This window comes from Mycteria americana, chromosome 12 (assembly GCF_035582795.1).
Source record: "Mycteria americana isolate JAX WOST 10 ecotype Jacksonville Zoo and Gardens chromosome 12, USCA_MyAme_1.0, whole genome shotgun sequence".
NCBI lineage: Eukaryota > Metazoa > Chordata > Aves > Ciconiiformes > Ciconiidae > Mycteria > Mycteria americana.
Window position 1 is genome coordinate 16,967,503 of NC_134376.1, and position 22,558 is coordinate 16,990,060.

A 22,558-nucleotide genomic window follows, 5' to 3' on the forward strand; every position below is an offset into this window, starting at 1 on the left:
GTGGTGAAGGTTCACAGCTCTGACCAGCAGAGGCCATCACTTGGTTGCTGCAGGGGAATAGTCAAAAGACTGGATGGCAGCAGGGCTGACTGAAAGGATGAGAGCTGGGAGGAGGTAAAGGCGGGATCTTACTGTTGTCTACAACTACCTAGTGGGAGGGTGTAGAGAAGACAGAGCCAGGCTTTTGTCAGACAGGATGAGAGGCAATGGGCACAAGCTGGAAAACAGGAAATTCTCATTAGGTGTATGGAAAAAATTTTCACCATGAGGGTGGTCAGACACCGGAATGGGAGCCCAGAGAAGCTGTGGGACATTCAAACCTCCACTGGACAAGCTCCTGAGTGACCTGATCTAACACATTCTCTTTGAGCAGAGGTTTGGACAAATAATGTCCAGAGACCCCTTCAACTTAAACCAGTCTAGAACGTCCAGCTTAAAGAACAAGAATGTTTGTTTGTTTTCCCAGCTGCTTTTGAGACCAGTTCAAAACTTACCAGTGTGTGAACCCCAACACAGAGAAAGCACCAATGCTGAGATTTCTGTGATGCTGCAGCCTGCCATGACATACAGGGGGAAAAAACCCTCTAGGATTCAGGGCAGAACCTGCGGAACAGCAGCCACGGTGGCAGTTTGATGGGTGGCAGGCACACACCCCCCACCCCACCCTCACATTAGGAGATTCATATGCAAGAAGAAAGCTCAAGTTTTTCAAAACCCTTGTCCCCATCACATGAAAAAAAATCTTGTCTGGCCCCTTCTGAACAGCTTGTGTTATGCCGAGCTCAGTAGCTCACCTTGGGATGCAGTTGCTGGGGGCTGGTTGGGACTGGGGCCCTACAGCAATGTTGATCTGATTTTTCGGTCGGATACTGCTTTTGCTCTTCTATAACATCACTGCTTGCAGCTGCAGGGGAAGACTCACTGAAGGGACTGTGAGTCATCAGCTGTCTGGTGCACTGTGGACACCGGGCTCCCCCGGCACGACTGTGCCTTGCTGGTGGTAGGTTAAGTTATATAAAGCTCACGGTTTCACCCAGTTTGTGTGGGCAAGTGAAGCTGCTCTGTGAGAGCCTGCAACTCTGGGAAAAACTCCAGCTTGTGTGTGTGGTATAAGGGAAGGTCTTAAGGAGGAGCCTGACAGTCTTTTAACAACACACACCACTGGAAGCCACCACCACGGAGGTAAAGGTCTCCCCCCCCCTTCCCTGGGCACGCAGCACAGAGCAGTGAGCAGCTGTGGGGAACAGTGGCCTCATGCAGGCTAGGGGTGAGCTGGCATAAGCTCCTGCTGTCCCCAGAAACAGGGCTGTCACCTCTTGTTCTAGCCCCAGCACAGCTGGAGGAGCAGTCCTGAACCAGATCAGGAAACACAGCCATGTAAAGACCTGTATCTTGGTTTTCAGCTGGATAGCTTTAACCCAGGCCAGGTTCCCAGTCTGGTTTCCTGCAGCCACAGTCATGCTTGCAGGGAGGGGAATGGAGGAACAGAACAAGCCCTGGGGACAAGTCTGAGTGCCCTTAGCACCAGCCTGTGGCTGTGTGGAACTAATACGTCCATGCACTAGCAGCCTGGCCAGCTAATGTCAGTCCTGCTCAACAATCAAGCTCCCCACCCCACCCCCAGTCAAAAACTGGAAACCATGAAAACCCACAAACACATAGGCTGCTTGGTGACAGCCGTGCTCCAATAGACACTTAGTAATAAGGATACTGGGGAGAGGAAATAATAAGCTGTAACACTGCGCGAGTCATTCTCATTCATGAAACTGTTTACTTGTGATACTTTGCCTTCCTACCTATCAAGCAGTCCTCACTGCTGCCAGATACCAACGATCAAACAGAATTCCTCAGCGCCCAGGGACGTTTCCCTACAAGCCAGGCCAACTCCACTCTGCCCTTGAGCAGAGGCCATGCACGTTCTGCCATGGGGACAGCCTGCTCACAAACAGTGCTCGTGGCTGAATGACCCAGCAGTCATGTTGTTGGAGAGCACAGAAAGCACTTCTGATGCACCAGCGTCCACCCAAAGGTGAAGTTCTGTCAGTAACGCAGCAGTGGAAGTCTTCTTGGCCCCCTCTCACAAGCCCTGGGGAGGGAGCAGGGTCAGGGAAGAGCTGTAAACCAGCAGCTCCCATGCTGTGAACGTGGCGCGGCAGGAACCCAGGCTAAGCAAGCGCACACTGTCCTGCAGCGGGCCCCAGAGCCCTCGCACAGACCGTCCTCAGCTGTCACCCCAGGGAGCAGAGGGAAATCAAGGCATGGAGGGGGAGAACCTTCTATGTCACACAGCAAGAAGGATTTGAAATCACCTCCTTTAGTTTTTAGGCATCTTTTAGACTATCAATATGGAGAGCGTAGCAGATTCCCTTCCTTTGCCAGCAGAGTCACTTTAAGAGAGACTGAAAAACCGAAATCACGGGGTCCTCGTGGCTGGTCACCACCAGCACACTGCGGAATTTGTCAAACAGCATCAGCAGCTGGGAGCGACGCATGTTCTCATTGTACATGATCTCCTCCAAATGGTGTCGGCCTCGGAAATAGTGCAGCAGCCTGTGGGGAAGGAGAGCAAGGGAGGCACGTGGGCCAAAACCAAATGCATGCAGCTAGAACGGGTACTGCCACCCTCAAGGTTTCCTCTCCCATGGGACACAAATCAGAAGGTGTTTGGGTTGTGTCCCTCATTTACATGAAAAGTGAATTAAATCGGTTCTTACCTTAGGCATACCTAGCACAAAAATCCCCTGGAAAAGCAGGGAACTCCCCCTCCTCGGGGCTTTGCAAAGGTCCTCCTTGTATCAAAAGGTTTCCTAGCCTGGGGCATTTCCTGAGATTGTCAATTTTCAACATAGTTTTAACTCCAGAAAGCAAGGAACCACAAGTGCCAACAAGCCTTGAGAAGTCAGGAAGTGGCAGATTTACTTCTGCCCTCTCTTTCCTGGGTCTGCACTGCCCTTCACCACAGCTCTGCATCAGAGGCCTGGGTACCTACGCTTGCTTTTAGAATTAAGAGCATATTTTCCCTCACAACAGCCCAAGGGGCTTAGTAACTACAGGTCATGCAGTCTTGAGGTTTGGTCAGCTTGGGGTAGGTGGAGCAGTCACAACAGGGAGATGGAAATTTTGGTGACGGTGACAGAGAAGCTCTGGGAGTTATAAAGCCCCCAAAGAGCCCCAAAACCCTGAAGTCTAAGCTAAAACCACACTGACTTCTTAAATTCCCAGCTCTCTTCAGAGACGGCACAGATACCCCTTTGCTGGGCACCAGCATGCTACAGACATCAGATAACCTCAGCCCTGCACAGTCAGTCATGGCCGGGTCTAAGACAAACCGCTGCAGCCTCTTCACTGCAGCAAGTCCCCGATTGCTGAGGACCTGCTCCCCAGAGACCCTTCAGAGCTGTAACACCAAGCCAGCCCTCCAGACAAAGCTAGAGTTTGCTGCTCAGTCTCTTAATGGTCTTAACAACCTCCCAAAGGTAGGAGCTGTACCGCACATGTCACTCAACTACTCCTACCCGTCAAGGCCCAAAGGCATATGCCAGAATCACTTCCTCAGCTACACAGACAGATGCGCGTCCGCATGTGTTACACATCACGCTCTGCTCTGCGCTTCAGCAGCTTTTGCTCGTGTTTCCACACTCATCTGCAGTTTAGGAATATGCTGGCCTGCTGCTTCGTGCCAACTGACAATAAAAATGAGTGGAGATGACAAGATCTGTTTTCCAATTCATTCATACAGTCCTCATGCAGGAACAGCCCTCAAAAGACACCAAGTATCCCTTAGAGCATTCCTGCCTACTTTCACATGACAGTAGGATGAGGCCTTTCCCTGAAGGACTGACGTTTGCCTGGCTGTCTTCTGCTGCTCAGGCTAGGCACTCCTGTCACCCACTACCCTTCATGGGTGACTGGAAAGGAGTCACTGTGCAACAAGTCTCCCTCCATCACACCCTCCCTCTACACTGCACAGAGTAGGTTTTACCTCCAGCACACTGCCATTTGTGTCTCTCTGCTCTCCCAACTTGCTGTGTCCCTCCTGACCCTCCTCTCCTTCCCCAAACAACTGTATTTAAGCTCAGAGCCGGGAACCTCACTGTCTCATCCCTGCAGGCAGCCCAGGGCTGCGCAGCCCCCAGCACACTGCAGACTCCCTTCTGCTTTGATGTTCATCTGCCAGCTCTCAAGTTGGCACCATTATGTAGAACCTAATTGCTACGTCTCTGTACCTGCAGTACAAACAAACAACAGACGGACAAGCTCCGGTCATATTTACCTTTCCACTATCTGGGCTGTGCATTTGCCTTTTGCAGTATCTCCCACTAGGTATTTAAATCAGACTAATTGGCTTCCTTCCCTGCACCAATGACAACCAGTGCACTGAGAAGTGACCGTTAGCAGGGACAGGGTGGGTTTGTGTGTGCAGGTGTCAAACCCAGACTGTTCCCTGAGGTATTAACAGTAATTTTCGCATCTTGTAACTTGTGTCACTGTTCAAAAAGTGATTTTAAAGATTTTAAAAGCTCCGTATTCCCTCCCTTCTATAAAGCTGCTCACTGTGCTTGCCCATGCTCTCATCTCCTGGCACAGCTGTCTTCTGTGCAATTAATTCGACCTGGCTTTCAACAGCAACGCAGACTAAGCAGGAGTTTTCCAATAAATAAATCCATCCTATATTCAAAAAGAGTCTGGATTTGTAACCGGTCAAGATGAAATACTTTCCACTCCAATAAAAGCTAGAGAGGATATTAAAGAATATCACAAAAATGCCGGCTGGAAGACACCTCCAAAGTCTAGTCCAGCATCCTGCTCCAGCAGGATTATTGCCAATGCTATAGCTTTTTCTAGCCAAGCTATGAAACCCTCCAAGGATGGAGATCCCCCCACATGCCTGGGTAATCTGTCCTGGGCTGTACCAGCCTCCTGGGGAAGAAGTTTTCCCAAAAGTCCAACTAGAATCTACAAAGCTGTAACTTGGGGCTCACAGCTCCAGTAAAGATCGGCACTACCTTTGCCTTTTTGAGCGGTGAACATTTATAGGACCCAAATGGGACGTAAGATGCATTTCATGGGGCAGTAACACTGCGTTTGAGTCCCTCTGAAGCTGCACAGATATGTCTATTGACAGATGTGCGCTTCCAGATCCAGATGCGGCGATGGAAGATTATTGCTTTCCATTGCTCATCACTGTTGTCCCCTCTTCAAGTTATAAGAGCTACCCCTCTAACAGCAGTGGTAGTGTTCTTAAACACTGCATAAAAAAGGATTATCTCAGACCAGTCATTCAAATAAAATTAGCTTATTTCTGGCCAAGGAGATACCCCTTCCACCATCACTGCCTGAAGATGGAACAGAACTGTCCACAGCTTAGTGCCACCAATGAGCATTCCTCAGTGGAGTAAAGGGCCTCCATGTCCCAATCCAAGAGCAAGAAAAAAAATCCTGAAAGTGACTCCACACCCATGGCTTGGGAGAGAAGCCATCAGTGAAGCCTCAAACTGTCTTTAAAAGTACTGCTTAATGTGCAATGAGGAACACTTTGTGTACATTACTGAAGATCTAGCTCAAAAAGAACTTGTCTCCTTCTCAAGTTTACTTCTGGAAGGACATGCCAACCCTCCTCCAGCAGCACCTAAGGAAAGAACTTGGATTTCAATTCCCGTTCAATGTTACAAGGGTTAACGCAGCCAGTGCTGGAGCCAAGCTTCAGTATTCCTTATTTCCCCTTAAGGTTTCTGCCTTGCAAATACCGGCTGTGCATAGCAATGGACAGGCACAAGCTCTTTCTGCCATCTGTTTAATGAATAACAGGCGTTCAGAGGCATAGACACAAGAAAATATATCGGGCTGAACTTTATTGCTCTGCTGAAAATAGCCCATCCCTTTGTGTGCACACACAACTATACTTGGAAGGGCAGTTACAGTATATTTAGCGCACTAACTACGCGTTTATTGCAGGAGTTTGTTCTGGGAGGCAGCTGATACAGCAGAGCTATTTGCCATAGCACAGCCCTCATTAGGCTGCTATTCCTCAAAATGAAGCAAAAAGAAGAGCTGACGCAGTAACCGGCATTAGGGTAATGAGGGAGATCAGTTCATTCGCTGCAGCGGCTTCTCCACAATTGTTTGCACTTTCATTAGGAAAGATAGGTTTACCCAGACACTCATCTCTGATGGTTTATGGCACAAAGAGAGAGAAAATACACCCACAACCTCCAAGTTACGGTGTCTCATAAAGCCACCAGTAACCAAGAGCATCTTGCATAAACATTTCTATTTGTACACTCCAGCAGCCTACCCATAGGACCCACTTGTTCATCATATCTTCTCTCTTCCTCACTGTTGACTTAAGAGTAAGCTATGCAGTTGTCAATTCAATCTACAGTAGAATGGAATTTCAGACTTAGCAAAGTATCCTGGGGATCTGCAAAATAACCTGGTGCACGAGCAAACTGCAAAACAAGCATCATTAAGACAGCTGCCTGCTTACGGCAACTGATTTTATGAAGAAATCGAAGTAATTTTTTTCATCTGCAATTCCAAAGCTTTCAAATGGCTGTTTTACCCAGATGAGGGAAGTGATAGGGGAGCAATCATGAAATCCTTTCCTCTCCCTTGGATAACTAAGACTCTGCATTGCCACTAAACTGGTCCAAAGCATCCCCCACAAATTCTATCGTAAGATATCACCAATTATAATTTTGTTTTTACTTTCCTTTCTCACTGATTTTGTAACGACTTATCTGGTAATGAGGAAAAAAACATTTCAAAGTGTTGCCTCCCAATCAGAGAATATCCTCTGAACAGTTTACAGAAGATGGAGAAGGAAACAAGTAATTCAGAGAGCAGTAACTAGCCACAAGCTTGGGAGAACTCTGTGAAAATACCTGAGCGCAGCATAGCTACAAACTTTGCCGCAGACAAGAAAACTATTTTCTTGCTATTATAGTTTCTCTAGGCTACTTGACTATATCCATCCTAGAGTGAGAACCAGGTTTTCAGGGGATTACCAAGCGAATCTGGGAAGTACAGGAAAAGCTGCAGTACTTGCCTCAGGTGGTTTTCTACTCCACAAGTATGTAAACTGGTGAAAGTTGCATTCCAGTGATGCCACTGAGTTTTGAAATGCTTAGGAAAAAAAAGTATTTTCCCCCACACCTTTTTCCCAGATGGCTGGTTAGGAAGTCATTCTGCTTTTTACCATGTACAGAACCACATCTTGCATATTTTTGTTGTGTTGAAATTTGTAACAACAAAACTGGGTGCTACTAATCACACATCCTAATGACTTTAACGTAACTAACCTAATGTAATGAGCAGTGCATCTCTGCAAAACAGACCTTGAAACCTTTGTAGACTGGTCTGTAAAAGTATTCAGGCTGGCTTTGCGTCTGATGCTCTTTGTCTCATATTTGCATGGAGTTACAAACCTTAAAAAAATATAGGATAGCTGGCTTGGAAATATCAACGGACACAAAATGACAGCATCAGCATGACTGGGTCTTTGCTTTGCATGCTTAGAAAGTTTTTTCAGGCTATGCAGTTTTATGTCTACCATGTGTGGACACAGGAAAACTGGCAGGCAAACAGTGAAGTCCCTGTTGTCCAACCATATGCCCTGATGCTCCTTCACACATCCAGGACTCTTTGTTAACAAGTGTTCTTGTGACACATATATTAGTTTCTGTCAAAAAATGATGTGCACAGATGAAATAGGTATAAGGGGAACAAACCCAAAAGAATTTATCCTCCAAAATCCCAAGGTAACGGGATTTGCTCAGAGTCCACACCAATCCTTCAATAAAACAGCAAGGATAAGGAAAAAAGATTACATTCTGCACTCCTCATTTCCTACCTTGCAAACATGCGAAGATCTTCTGGATTTTGAGCAGCAGGGACATTAAGGATAGCTTCCCGCTCATGTTCCAACAAGCTTGCTAGGAGATTCTCTGTCATCCTTTTATTTAGGGGTGAGTCCCCACCAGGTATCAACTCAGCACTGGAATTATCCATGCTAGGGCTTGTCAGAGTCATGTCATCACTACTAGCTATCGGGGGAAGAGAGAAAGAGACACAGAATTTTTATATTCCTCAGCATAATGATGCAAAGATTATCAATTCAGGCTGTTTCTATGCAGTCTTTCCAAATAATCCCTTCAGATTTGTAGAGCAAAGAAAGTGGCTCTTGTAATGCTACATGTATCTGCAATTAGTCATATGACAACACAGCAATTTTCTCAATGGGAAAGTCAAATGTTTCAACAAAGTCATCAATTTATGTGGAAAACTGTACTTCTGGAGACCATAAACAGTCCATAAAAAACATCTGAAAAGAAAATTCCCAGCCAGCTCCGCTGGAATACCATGAAGTGGTAACATGAAAAGCTTAACAGCACAGAAGGTGGGAGCAAGCAGAAAGAAAGGCCAAGAAGCAATATCCTCTTGTGAGTGAGCCAGAATAAGCAGATCGCAGACTTATCTGACTCACGTTCCAAGATTTCTGCCCTAATTCATGACTTCTGTAAAGCTGAAAGTTGTACAGAGAATCTCTCCCGTTATCCAACCTCAGTGCTGTTCTGAGAATGCTGCTCATAACAGCACAGGCAGGCAAGTCTGGGGATTTCAGCATTGTATCTGATTTATACTCTTGAAAAAATGCTTTCCTGGAATCACCCTGAAGAACAGCATTGAGGAGATTAAAGAAATCAGGAGACATATACAGAAATCGACCATTTGTGAGAATGACAGCTAGCTCTGCATCTCCTTAGGTAGCTCTACAGCCCACAGAAACCAATGCTGTTTGAAACAAATTCTCACAATTTTCTTCCTCTCCTGAAAACCAAAGTTCATGCAGTAACAGCGGTGCAGCCAGAGTAACATGGCGGTTACTTTTGAGTACAGCGAGGAAGTAGGAAGTTACTTCGAAAAAATAGAAGTATCTCTGCAAAATAAAAACATTTTACATGACCAAATGAGAACCTGGCAAATTACAAAGCACTACTTGTTTTTAAAAACAAGAATTCAAGGCCCTTAAGACTTTCACCAATGCCCAACTCTAAATTTAAGAAGGGCTGGACGTAATTAGCACGCACTCCAGCAAAGACGAGTTGTCTTGTTACCAAGGCCTGACTACCCTAGGCATTGCTAAGGGAAGCACTAGAAGTGGGCTGTAGTCTGAACAGCAGAGAATAGTGTGCTCATACTTGGAGAACCAAAGCTGAGAGCATTGGGGGTGCTTAAACTTCGGCCTCCAACTCTGGCAGTAAAGGGCATGTCTTCATCTTGGGCTCGGAAATCCTCCTCATTTGGTGGCACCATCAGACAGACATACGTGTGAAGCTGAATCAGAAGCCGGTGTTGGAGCATCCATATCACCATTTGAATGAGCTGAGTCTGCAGAAAGAGAAATGAGGTATTAAACACCCGTGAAATAAAATACAGGAGGAAAACAATGCACAAAGCTTAAGGCTTTGTGACTTAAGAAGTCACAAGGAGAAATGCATTCCACCCCACACAACAGTTTTATCTCTTCTCCAATCATAAAAAGGTGACCAGGCACACATGTTCATTACCCCCAAAGCCTTTGTGGATGCTGAGGCTGTAATCAAACCTTTAATGATCAACACGTCTTTATGCAACACTGACCAGCACAGCCAGTGTCCTCAAACGAACCAGCCCTGTCCCCTTGCCGTAGCCCCACCACCTGCTATGTTCTAGCAGAGCAGCTGAATGCCCTCAGCACATAATGCTTTAGCCATACAAATGTAGCCATACAACCCCACAGGGATTTGTTCGGTCCTCTTTTAACAAAACAAGTTTAGTAGGTGCTACAAAAATGGGACAGTCTTCCTTCTGAGAGACCAGACATGGGAAGTGAGTCAACCAGACGCAGGCCCGGATGCCCATGGCCCAACAGTGTGAGCCCTGAGATCAGTTTGCTAGTTTCTAAACAAGGCCCACTAAAATCAGTAATCACCGAAGGGTTAATCCCAGAGCAGTCAGATTAAAGTGCAGGTTCCCCTAGAAAGCCAGGGAGAGGGCAGGGTGATGGGGCAGAGCTGAAGCGACCAGGACAGGTGCCCAGAAGTAGGAGCCATTTGCCGTCAGATGGGAAATTGCTGCAAAACCATGGGAGAGACTCCAGAGATCAGAGCTCTGCCAGGACTCAGCAATGCAGAAATAGCGCTAACAGCAGCAGAAACCTTGGCAAGAGACAGCAGCCTGCCGCTGCCAAGGAGTCCCCCCCTCAATGCAAAGGGTTAATATCCCCCATTTGCTCACCATCCCTCTGCAATAATAGGACAGGCCAAGCTTATAAAGGCACCTAGGCTTCTAGGGTGCAGACAGGCAAGAGTTTCAAAAGCGCCAAGAGATGACACTCATATTAAACAAACATGCAAAACACCTTTGTGTTACAGCAGCTGAAGACCTGCACAATGTCCCCAGAGCAATGCTGAAAGCAGTGGGCAGAGTGAGGGACAAGCGTTTGTAGGTTCTTGGCATGACCTATTTTCAGGAGTTTTGGAGGAGCATTCAAAACGCATCATCGTGTCTGAATTTCTGCACAAAAAGCCTTTTCATATCACTGCAGGCAACCCTTGCCATAGCTAACGGCTCTGAAAACACTGATTCACTGACAAAAGCTGTTTGGGGATTTCATAGCAACCAACACTGTTTTGGTGAGAGAAACACATGCAGAATGAGCTCAGACTCTGAGAAGGAAGCTAGCTCTGCTGTATTAATCATCAGGATAACGGGCCAAATCTCAATAAAAGCCCCAAACTGAAGTTCATCAGCCCACATAATTTTCCTTTTTCCATAAATCTTATAATTCTCTGTTCCTCTGCTATCAAATCACAAAAGAAACATCATCTGTTTGCAGACAGACCCACACCCTGTCTTTTCAGGGATTACCACTTTTGGGGGCTGAACGGATTTTAATCTTAAAACATATTATCCGGGATCGCCTTCAAACATATCTTTTTTGGAAAAGCCATAATTCATTTTACATGTTTAAAAGAAAATCTATTAGGAAGTAGAAAATCTAAGAGGAAGGTTGGCGAAAGATACCAAATGCGTAGTGTTTTGCTAACATCTGAAATCAGCCTGGAAGAGAGAGGAGGCTTACTCCAGTGATTACGTTGCTAAAAACCTTCCTTCCAGATGCAGGCCAGGATGGAAAGATGTCTCATATATTTTACTTATATTTCCAACCTGCTGGCACACAGTGATGTCTGACTAGCTAGTTTCACATCAAATGAAAGAGGTCTGCACATTTCACAGCACAAAATAACCCTGGAAAAATCCAAGGCAATTCAACGAGACCTTAAGACAGGCTCTGCCAGACCTGCAGAATCTGCCAGGTAGGGCCTGACCTAGACCAGCCTCCACTGCTCACTTCGGTGGTTTCGTTAATTACAAAAATAGCCAGTTGCTTTCGTTACAGCTCTGTGTGTGTGGAAAGTCTTATCCAACACTCCCTAATTCTGCATACGCACCTTCACCTCTACGCTCTTATGCAAGCATCTAGAAAGCCACCCTTGAGACAGCAGCTATGGCTCAGTGGAACAAGAAGCCAGGCAAAAGTCGTGTTACAGCTTTACAACTGTAATGTCGTGCAACGATTGCCAAATGCCTTTGTGCCATAAGTGGGAGAGCTGGAGATCGGCTGTGAATAACTTGAAAACTAGAGAAAACTGTTCTTCCTTATTGAAGTGAGCCTGAACAATCATCCCTAGATAAAAGAGAATGATGATCATCGACGATTATCTGTAATAAGCTAGACTTCGGCAGGAATTTGGTACCTCTTAAAATCTAGTCCTAGAAAAACGCACAAGCATGTCCTGCACCACACCCAGAGTGGTGCGCTTTGTGCTGTCACTGCAAATGTGCCTCACACCACCATTTCCACTTTGTCCTGCCCACACATAAATACCTTTTCCAGGTTTAAACCTATTTCTTACCAAAGCAGCAAGTGTTTTCACAGATAAGGTCTAGCAGAAGCTTTGCTAATATGTTCTGCTGCTTGTCTCTGGACACAAACACTGAATTTACATCCATTCTCCATCTGCTCCTCTTGATGGAGCTTACAGACAGGTCTGCAGGAGAGAAGGCTTCCCTGCACCATCTGTGCTGCTCTGGCTGTCGGAAACGCTCTTCCTCCCTCAAAGATACAGGGTTATCTTGGTGCTTGGTCTCAGTCTGCTTGATTAGCTGGGCTCTTTGCTGAAGCCAAAAAGGGCTGAGAGTAGCTTCCCAGGCAAGGGTATGCTTCAGTCCCAGGACTGCCTCCACTCAACTCAGTCATCATCTGGCACTGTAGGAAGCCATAGCCAGCCTTTTTTGGCTGAAACACCAGGACCATGATGGAAATACAAAAGGAAACATTTTTCATTGCTCAATTTAACTAACAATCAGTTCTAAATTTCATCCATATTCCTTTCACCTTTCCCATCTCCCCCACGCTGCCTCTTTCCAGTCTGCTCTGAGGGGGTCCTGTCTACCGCAGCATCTGGACCGCTCCCGCTGGCACGGATCAGCCGGTGGCCATCCCCTTTTTCTCCCCATCTCGTGGCGCAGCAGGCCCTGAGCAAAGTTAGAGTATGTTGTCATGCAAGGCGGCACGGAAGGCGTTGGGAACAATACACTGCTTTGTGCTTACTGACAAAAGCAGAGAAGACATATTAGCTTCTGAAAACACGGGCACTATACGTCAGCCCATCTGGGCAGTTTGGGACAGTCAGAGGAAAGCTCAGCCCCAAGTCTTGGAGGGACAAGATCCAGCATTCATTATTCTCTTCCCTCTGGGAATCAAAGGGAGCATTTGTAACACTCTTGAGTAACGCATTAAATAAAACGCATTTCCTGCAAGGATTCTTTAAGGCTGTTTCATTCCCAGGCCTAAAAAGCTACAGAAAATGCCAAAATAACTGGGACCAGCAACAGGTTCAGGAAAGGGAAGGGAAAGGAAAACAGCGACCCAGAAGCACTCAATCCTAGCTTGTTTCTCACTACATGAGGCTACACTCTTAGTTAAAACACAGCTTGTTTTGCCCACCGAAGTATACGAACCCCCTTTCTCCAGTCTGGATTAACTGGTTATTTGACACACGCACTCTTCAAGGACTGACTTGCAAACTAAGTGCTGCCTTGGCTCAGCAGGAGAGCACCTTCAAAGTCGCTAGGGTAAATGGATGTTTGCTGAAATGTATTACCTTTCTTTAACAGTCAAACCACGCTGTTTTATGAAAAACAGATCAGCTATTGAAACTTCTCCCTGTTTTGCAGAAAACACTCTGAAGACCCCTACTAATGTAGGACAAAACATTTATTGTCTAATATTGCCATTTTAATCATGACGTAACAGCTTTGAATTCTCACTTTGCTAAGAGAACTTAACCATTCCCTCCATTTAGGCCTAGAAAGCCGTATTTAACTTGCGACACTGAAACCCCCTGATTTTATACCTAGTCCAACTGAATACAAATGCACCTTAATACTACTTCCATACCTTTGCCAACAAAAGCTCCCGTGACTCTTAATGCCTTCCAGATGCCCAGCAGAACAGTCCCATTTGCAGCGTGTCTCTCAGAAGACACAACTGCCTATTCAGTATTTGCATGCAGCTCTCCTCCCACTCCCATCCCCTGACACACGTGCTCATTTTCCACCAAGCTGTTACACAAAGCACGCCACATCTTCCGGATGCATAAGGCAGAGGCCTCATCTGCTGATGCCTTACTCCCAACAGGATGGCCAGACTTATTAAAACAAAAGTGAAAAATTAAACATATTTTGTTCAGCGGCAGCTGTCATACTTTCCCATCTGTTTTTTTCTGCAGTTATCCTAGCCCCGTCAAGGGAGAATTAGGTAACTACAATAATAATAACAATGTTCATTATGACAAAGAGCTGCTGTAGTGAAGGGGATGCAGCGAGGAAATGGGATGTCTAATTCACCTAGGTACACTCCTTCTACCTTACGGGTAGAAAAATCTCCCCTGCTAGTCCATCTTTGTTCCTCAAGGCAGGGTAGAGAGATGTTAGACCTTCTTCTGAAACAGATGAACTAGCTGAGGCCATAATGCACAGAGGAGGGGAAGCCACAAGCATTATCCCTTTCTCTTGGTTTGCAAAGAAACTTAGCGCAGAGTAGCTGGGTGAAGAAACTTCGATATTGTACGAAGCAAGCCTTGCACTGAAAAGCACGTTAAAGCATTCCCATGCAGCAACTGCAGTTCTCCAGCATGTGCCTAGTACACATAGTCTGTCAATGAACGTGCGTTGAGCTAAAGGTTTTAGATCACCAAGTGTTTCTGTGCTTTCACAGGAGGTTATGAAGGGGCGTGCACCACACTGAACACCACCAGAGCTCCACTCTGGTGTGCTCTGCGGTCACATCAAGGCTGTGCCACACGTGCGAGAGGAGAGCACAGGGACAGGACCAACAGTCACGGGCAGCAGACGGAAGGACAGCTTCTTTGGGGTCAGGGCAGAGGAGACAAACTGCTTTTTTCCCAGAAAAACACTAAAAGGGAAGATGAGTTTCCCTATTGCATCAGCTCACAGGATCTCCTCACCCCATGGCCGCACCCTGGTGAGATCCAGCACCAGCAGCATGAGCTAAACTGGTTGCTGTTCAGGACAGTCCCAGGCTGCATTGGATTGCTGCAATTCTGGGTGACGCTACACAGCACAGTAGAACAAACAGACAGCTCACCACTGTGAAAAGGGGAAAGTAGCTTCTGCTTTCCTCACTCACATCCCCGCTGCAGAAGTGCCTCCCTTGTTCTGCACCAGCCCTGGAGCTTGCTCGATCTCCCCCCGAGCGAATTCCATCTGCTAACCTGGCAGAAAACTAGTGTGGCTGAAACAAGTTAAGTGAGTAGAATCAAGCTGGACAGGAGCCAGCACTCTAGCGCAAAGGGAAGAGGGAAAGGAAAAAGGCATGTGTGCACGCACCTGAGAGTGGAAAGGAAAAACAGGGCCTCCTTCTCTCAGCAGCACCGAGATATTGTTAGATCAGCTGAGCTGTAGGCGTAGGCGCATCCTCATGCTGCTGCAACATTGCTATCCAAGCAAGGCAAGTTAAACACAGAAAAAGGGAAGCTAGCATAGAGATCACTACACGAATACCAAAAACTTTGCAAATTATAAGCACAAGACCACTGATAGATATACAGCAACCAGAGAGTTCAACTGCAGTATACTGCTCATCATCACAGGCAGGAAACAATATCAAGAAGACAGGCTCAAGAAAAATTCCTGCCTCTAGCATAGGGTACACTGAGAGCACTGGCAGTCCTGGCAGACACCCCTCACTGGACATCTACCTACTTGACAGACACACACCAAAAGCAGAATGTAGACACGCGCTCCATCTTTCAAGACAGCCTTATCCTTCTCCTTGCTCAGGGTATTGCAGGTTGGTTGTACCTCCTACCAGCCAAAAACCACAGCAGCACCACAAGTATAAAAATGCCAGAGTCACATTTTTTTCATCTACCCAAACGAATGGAGCAACTCCACCCATATAACAGTAAGCAAACAAAAATAACTGTCCTCTTTCAAATCAAGCAGTATGACTTGAATGGCTCTTTAACAGCTTTCCTATTTTGTCTCATGGACTTTATTAAAGCCTTCCGTATTCTCTGCCTATCCAGCAGCACATACCAAAAGGAGGGAGCCAATCCCATGCTTAAGACAAGAATCAAATGGGATGGATGCCATGAGACCGTAACAGCTTCTGAAGAAAACACAGCCCTTCCTACAGTACTGACCTTCCAGCACAGATGACCTTCGGAAATACAGAGACAGTACAGTCACCATGATGAAAAGCACAAAATAACAGACTACTAGTGAAAATCTTCAAAGTTAAAAAAAAACCACATCCCCTCCTCCTCTGTACACAAAGAACAAAATTACAGTGAAAGGTCCAAATTTTGTTAATTTTTTTCAATGGCAAAGCAAATACAATTTGACAGTATTTACAGTTCAGAGTAAAGCATCTTTTATCACTGCACAGCAGAACAAAAACTCACCCACATTTCATCAGATTAATTGCTCTATTGACTAGATCTCTGTTAATTACAATTGGAGCCTTACCACCTCAGGATAGGGATTGGATTCATCTCTCTTAAAAGGCTAGTTCCTAACAAAACAATAATATAAAGAGTTCTACATAAGTAAATCAAAGTAGAAGAAAATACTTTTCCTACATTAATGTACTGATATGAAAACATCTAAAAACTCTCTCTAGCCTAAACTCCCCCAAGAACTGTCACGCTTAGCTTTATCAAAAAAAAGCTCGCCATGACTCACAACAGCCTACCAGTGTGGTCTGCTTCATCTTCACACACATGTCTTGCCAATGTGGCCCCGAGTCTCCTGCAACCACAGTTCTCACCTCCCCTTTTCAGGCTGTAGAAGGCACTTCTGTAGCTTTTCACAGCATCATCCTTCATCCTTCCATACGCACGGAAAGGATGATGAAAACAAGCCATGCTGTTGACCTTTAGGGCTCCACCACAGACAGGTGAGCATCAGAAAGGAGATGCACACTCCAAAAGAGCCATTTTAGCACTCCAACAGCTCTGGCAAACATTGATCGCTCACTGTTGTTTCACGGCATAACTGCAGCAGTAAGTGGCAGACTTTATTTGTGTATTTTAAAGAAAAGTAGGATGTCTGAGAACAACCAGAAGTATTGAGGGAGAAGTATTAAGGCAAGGAATTAATTTTAAAAGGAGTACTGAGAATAAGAATGCCTCCTGAAGCTACTGCTGCTAGGATAAAATTAACGCTATTAATTCAGCTTCAATTTTCAGGACACAGATGTGTCTTTAACTACAATGAAGTACTGACAAAACAGTAGTCACAGCTCTTCCCCCCTCCCAAGGTGGCAGCTGACCAGTACATACTATTGGGATTCGATGCAACATCATTAGTTGTCTTTATCTCTGATCATCATCTCTGCCAACCTGTAATTTCAACAAATTCTTCCCTCACAATTGTGCCTGCGTGCACAATTGATGTTAATCTTCCAGATATCTGAACAGTGGCTAAATTCATATAGCCAGCAAGTCATCAAAGTATGAAGGCTAGCAAACAACACTACAAGAAATCAGCTAAAGAAATCTGCTTATGCTCCCTTTGCCGCAATGAGCTGTGTTCAGAGGTCCAAGCTTCTTCATCTGGGAATGTAAGTGTCAGCCAGGAGACCTCACATTATTGAGCTCTTTCTTGCATTTCACCAGTTCCCAGAAATGCCGCAAGCTATGATCTATGTGTAAGCAAAACAACAGCAAACAAATCCAAAATCCATATATTATTATCCCAAATCTGAACATTAAAATGTTAATGCTGTAACACATGGAATCCTGTTGACTACGTGCCGAGTCTGCTTCCTGTAACAGCCTTTAAACAATTCCAGTTTCATATCAAAAGCTAAGTGAATAGAAAGTTTGCTTTTATAACCAGATTGTGAACTTAAAGCAGATGGAATATAATGAAATTAAATGTGATTGTGATGAATCCACAGACTTGCACTCAGCCCTAATAATTTATGACAGTTTTCAGCAGACCAAATGGAGTTTCAGTTTTCCCTACTGTACCACTCAAGGAAAAGAAACATTCTGATTTTTCTTTTAGGATTACGCTTTGCTAGCACAGAGCATCTGCAGAGCTTCATCTTGAACATTCCCACAGCTTTTTGGCATGCGGATGTGAAACAACAAATCATATGGCTGGAAACACAGTAATTGGCAACTTCTAAACCTGCAATAGCAGGTTCCTGACTAGGACTCCAAAAGCAACACCATTCCTTGTTCTCATTAGCAGGAGAACGAGGAGCTCTTGTACACTCCCCATCTCACCTCCTGAACGGGTGGCGCGAGCGGATTCTTGAACTCTGAGAGTGACACTGGGAGGGAGAACTTGGAAAGCATCGACGGCAGGTTGTGGCCCCGGAACTGACAAGAAAACGCATCTGCTAATGGAGAATAACTACAGAAAAGAGGTAAAGGCAGAAATCAGTTTTATATTGCTGGTCAGTGTAGCATTTATCCATTTAAGCATTACAGCAGTGCCTATTCCCAAATGAAATATTCTCTGTGATCTAGAAAAACAGTAAGGATAGTTTATGGCATGTTGCATCCTGCAAAAGCAAGCAAGAAGCATATGCACTTTCACCTTGGCGTTACATTCAGTTCCAGTACATTATTCAAAGTGTGGAGGGAATCCAGAGGAGAAAAATAAAAATAATATAAAGTCTAGATCTGCGCAGTCCTGATCAAGGGAACAGGGATCGGGCAGTCAAGAGACAACAGGGATGGGCAGGATATACACACAATCTTTGACTATGCAAAATGCAGCTGCAGATGTGACTGTTCTCCCTGCCTATGCTGACAGGACAAGCAATATGACTAATCAGAAGTAAGGGAGAGTCAAGTTAAATATTAGGAAAACTGTCTGTCTTAGGATTTCCATCTACAAAGGTCTTCAGGAACCGTGCTGCCATATATGACACAGGCACAGTTGTTCCTGAATGACCCCAAGGTCCTTTCCAGCCCTGTTTTTATACTTCCATCACAGAAGTTTTGATTTAAAACTATTTTCCTATAACTGAGTTCCAACTCAGATTCTAAAAATGTCTCAAAATCCAACACAGAAAGGGTTGCCAATCTTCAGTAGAGCAAAAATACCCACCACTGCCTCCACATCTTCCTTGCATTGCCACTGCCTGCTCTCAAAATGGCCGCATTGCCTTCTGTTCGCAAGAAGGCTTATCAGTATAAAATGCCATCGCATGAAACAATACAGTAGTGATAGCAACACTACCCTGATTTGCTACTTTTGATTAATTTCAAGTGATGCTGTATGCCAGGTACACAAATAGTCCTATGAAACCCTCATTTATTTAACTTAATCATAAAGTATTTTGTTCTGTAACTGTTTCTGTATTGCTTCAGGTTTGTACAGCCTTTCTGATACGGACATTCAGTGAGCAAGCATACTAAAAATACTAAAAGTAGCTTCACAGGGTAAATATTGCTTCCAAGGCCCACATCACCACAGAAGCATATTGATCTGCTATGACGCCCCTCCTTACCGCACACAAACTCCTATATGGCTTTGCAAGTTCAGGCACATGTAATGGTTTGTGTTCTGTACAGTCGCAACAAATTCATACATGAAGAAAGATCCTAACCTATATCCAGTAAGACAGGGAAGGAAAGCACATCTGCACTTCTCACCACTTTCCTACTACAGTCACTCATTTTCCTTCTACTTACAGACAGACACTGGCGTTTGGAGAAAGCATGTAGACATTGTTTTCACACAGCGGATAAATAATAATTGCTTTTCCCCAGTAAACGAGATGTGCAGCAAGCTGGAAAACCTGCATTGAGAAAACAGAGAAAAATTAGGAGGGCAAAAAAGCAAAACTCAAACTCTCAGCAAAAGTTCCATACAATGACAGAAAAGTCATTTGAACTGAATGAAGGGAAAATGTTCCATCCTTTCACCCTGCCTTCAGAATAAATTCAGGGTTTAATGGAACATGTGGCACATCAAAAAGCATTTGACAAGGTTATGAATTTCCAGAGGTTCGCTTCACATTTCTAAGCAAATTAGTATTTCCTGCCTTAACAGAATTTCTTCAAACTGTATCAACAGAAGTTTAGCTACTTTTCAAGCCCCCAAAACCTATTTTTGTTTATGCACAAAATGCATTAAGTGTTATACATGGAAAAACAAAAGAATCAGCCTCTACTATGACACAAACATAAAGGAAACCAACACTGCCTTTTAAATGCACTGAGATATTTCAGTAATGAGTTACACAAAGTATTTTAATGTGTTAAACAAGTCAGTAGTTGTTAATGGCTGTGGAAGAGCCACATAAATAGCGTCTATGAGACATAAAATCCAGCCTGTATCATTAGATGCATTTAACTTTGCTTTTTTGTGGAGAACAAAACTACAGAAGCGGTAGGGAATTTCCAGAGTTCATCCCATAGCTATATAACGCTAAGTAACACCACAGACCACAGTAAGCAGACCTGGAAATTTCATTACAAAACAGGACCTTTCCCTTCAAATAAGAGAAGGCGCAGACCTATGATCAGGAGCATCCGAGATGCGTTCTTCTCCCCTGTCACACAGAGCACAGATCACGTCCCTGGGTCTGAATCAACCCTTAGAAGCATGGAGTGGCTCTCCCCTCTCCTGGATCATCTAATATAATCATCAGGCCCGACAAGCAAAGGGCCACAATGACCACAGTCATCCGCAGTGGTCTCTCAGTGGCCTTGTGTCTCACGTGATTGCCAGAGTCTCATTCCCTCCACTGGCACAAACTTCCTTTTCAAGGGCTCGTCACATCACCTTGAGCAATTCAGATTTGAAATCTGGCTGTCAATACTGGAAAGGCATTGAGAAAGAGCTGCTGGCTTGGAGAGACTGGCTCAAAATTTTTGCCCAAGCCTAAACTAGAGCTTCTTCCTGGGAATCTGCAAAATCCGTGCACTAATGTACTAAGGGAAATCGATAGGTAGGTTTGCACAGGCTTTCAGAGCTCTTTAGTAGAAACGATCTTGGCAGATCCAGAGAAAGCAGCAGTATTTGGCCATGGCAGCTGTAAGCTTTCACTTGCCTTTTGGATGCCTCCATTTGCACAAAGACATCAACATGGCAGAACCAAGACAGGTCACTGTGGGATAAGTCAAGAGTACTACTTGTTCTGGTTTTAACTACCTAACGGGAAGGCACAAAGAAGACAAAGCCTCTCTTCTTAGACAGGCACAGGGACGGGACAAGAGGCAACACACACAAGGTGGAAGATGGGAAATTCCCGTTAGATATGAAGGAAGTTTTTCACTCTGATGCTGGTCAAATGCTGGACCAGGGCCCAGAGAGGCTGTGGGATCTCCATCCCCGGAGGTATTCAGAATTCAAACGGACAAGTTCCTGAGCAGCCTGCTTTAATGGACTTGCTCTGAGCAGTGGCATGGACTAGAGACCTCCAGATGCAATCTGTGATTCAGATGTGGCTGCAGGACTGTCAAGCACCGCCGCTGCACCACTGCTCTTCATCTCTCCAACCTTTCCCCACGCTCTAAGGCTCACGCTTTCTCTGTGCACTCTGCTCACATCAAGAGAACTGATGTGCTCCTGTACCACAGAAACCCACTGGCACACGGAAAGAAAATGCCTCATGAATTAAAAGAATTTCAGCCACCGCTGACAGTTCCCCGTACCTGCAGCAATGCCAAGTCAGCATCTTGAGCCAGTTGCTGCAAATTCTTCACAGCAGAGGTAGTTTTAATTACTCTCACCAAGGCAGGAGAGCAGTCCAATGGGAGCTCATTAAGCAATGACTTCTCATCATTTAAAAGTAATAAGGCATGGTAAGGCCTGCAGAAAAAAACGAATACATTTGCACAGTAAACTGCAACTTTTCCTGAAGGCTTAGTTATTCCCAGACCATTATACCTTGGTCAATCTACTGGTAAAAAAGAACTTCTAATATCATCCTTTTGCTGTAAGTGGGTTCAGAATAAGCTTATTTTTATGTCACAAGATAAGATACTCTCCATAAAAAGGGGATAGAGGGTTATATGGTAACTGGATGCCCCAGTGACTAGAAAAAAATGACTGTGCTGAGCTGGCATACCATTAAGCCTGGAGAACTAGTCTGAAAACTGCTCATCTGCATTACTGAAATACAGAACTGAGTAGAAAAAAGGAAGAAAGAAAGAATTAGTTACTTTTTCAGGTAAAAAGCTGTAAACATGGAGAGCAGGAAATAAGATATCATGGGGCTTGGGCTCTCTTTCTTCTAAAAGCAAAATTACTTCTGGAGCAACAGATTAAAATGAACACGCAATTCTTCTGATTGGAAACAGTGCAGACCCGTCTTGCAGCATCACCTCAGTACAACCACCTAATGTTAATGTAAAGGCTGTGGCTTCACATTGCCACGTATCCAGCAGCATCATGGTACCTCGGCACCAGCTTCAGAGAGTCCTGTCTCAGCCCATGCCCCCCCCACCACTACAGCTCAGTGTCACATCACTCCCCAGCTGTTCCAGCACAGACATTTGGGGCACCACACCTGGAACTGGAGGAAGGACCGGCCACACTCTGAAGGACAGAGTTTGCTCTTACCTGATAGATTTCAGACTTCTCTCAATTGCTTCAGGGGGTATAAAGTTTGTGGCAACATAATGGATTTTATGAGGCAGGCAGAAACTCACTTCCAGCCAGTTGTTGATATGTAAACGGACCACCCCTGTTGTGCAGAGACTAGAATAGGAAGAAAATAAATACATAACAGCATTTACCATGTATAGCAAATGAAAACAGTGGTCCAGATTCACTCCTGCACAGGGATCACATCAGGACAAGAAAAGACTGAATGTACCCTGTCTATCCCCAGACTGGCTGAGGGCCAGCTGATTCCTAGCTGCAAGGGCTTCCTTAACTTGTACTTACAGAGCATTATCCCCTACGAGGTTTTGGGAGGATTTGAACGATTTCACCACACTGATCTTCTGCT

The 22,558-nt window shown here is 45.1% G+C and overlaps 1 protein-coding gene across 11 annotated transcripts in view; it reads right to left on the reverse strand.

The window, feature by feature from the left end:
• NPRL3 (NPR3 like, GATOR1 complex subunit) overlaps positions 1 to 22,558 on the reverse strand; it is an 88,307-nt gene that overhangs the window by 40,524 nt on the left and 25,225 nt on the right. For 9 of the 11 annotated variants that reach the window (XM_075515395.1, XM_075515396.1, XM_075515406.1 and 6 more), the window contains 6 exons: positions 22,168 to 22,305; positions 21,258 to 21,414; positions 19,290 to 19,396; positions 17,871 to 18,000; positions 9,201 to 9,390; positions 7,853 to 8,045 (listed from right to left, as the gene is read on the reverse strand). In XM_075515395.1, coding sequence (XP_075371510.1) covers positions 7,853 to 8,045; positions 9,201 to 9,390; positions 17,871 to 18,000; positions 19,290 to 19,396; positions 21,258 to 21,414; positions 22,168 to 22,305 — 915 coding nt within the window. Of the gene's footprint in view, positions 1 to 1,748; positions 2,551 to 7,852; positions 8,046 to 9,200; positions 9,391 to 17,870; positions 18,001 to 19,289; positions 19,397 to 21,257; positions 21,415 to 22,167; positions 22,306 to 22,558 lie in introns of those variants that run through there. The other 2 variants (XM_075515397.1, XM_075515398.1) reach the window with 1 other exon arrangement.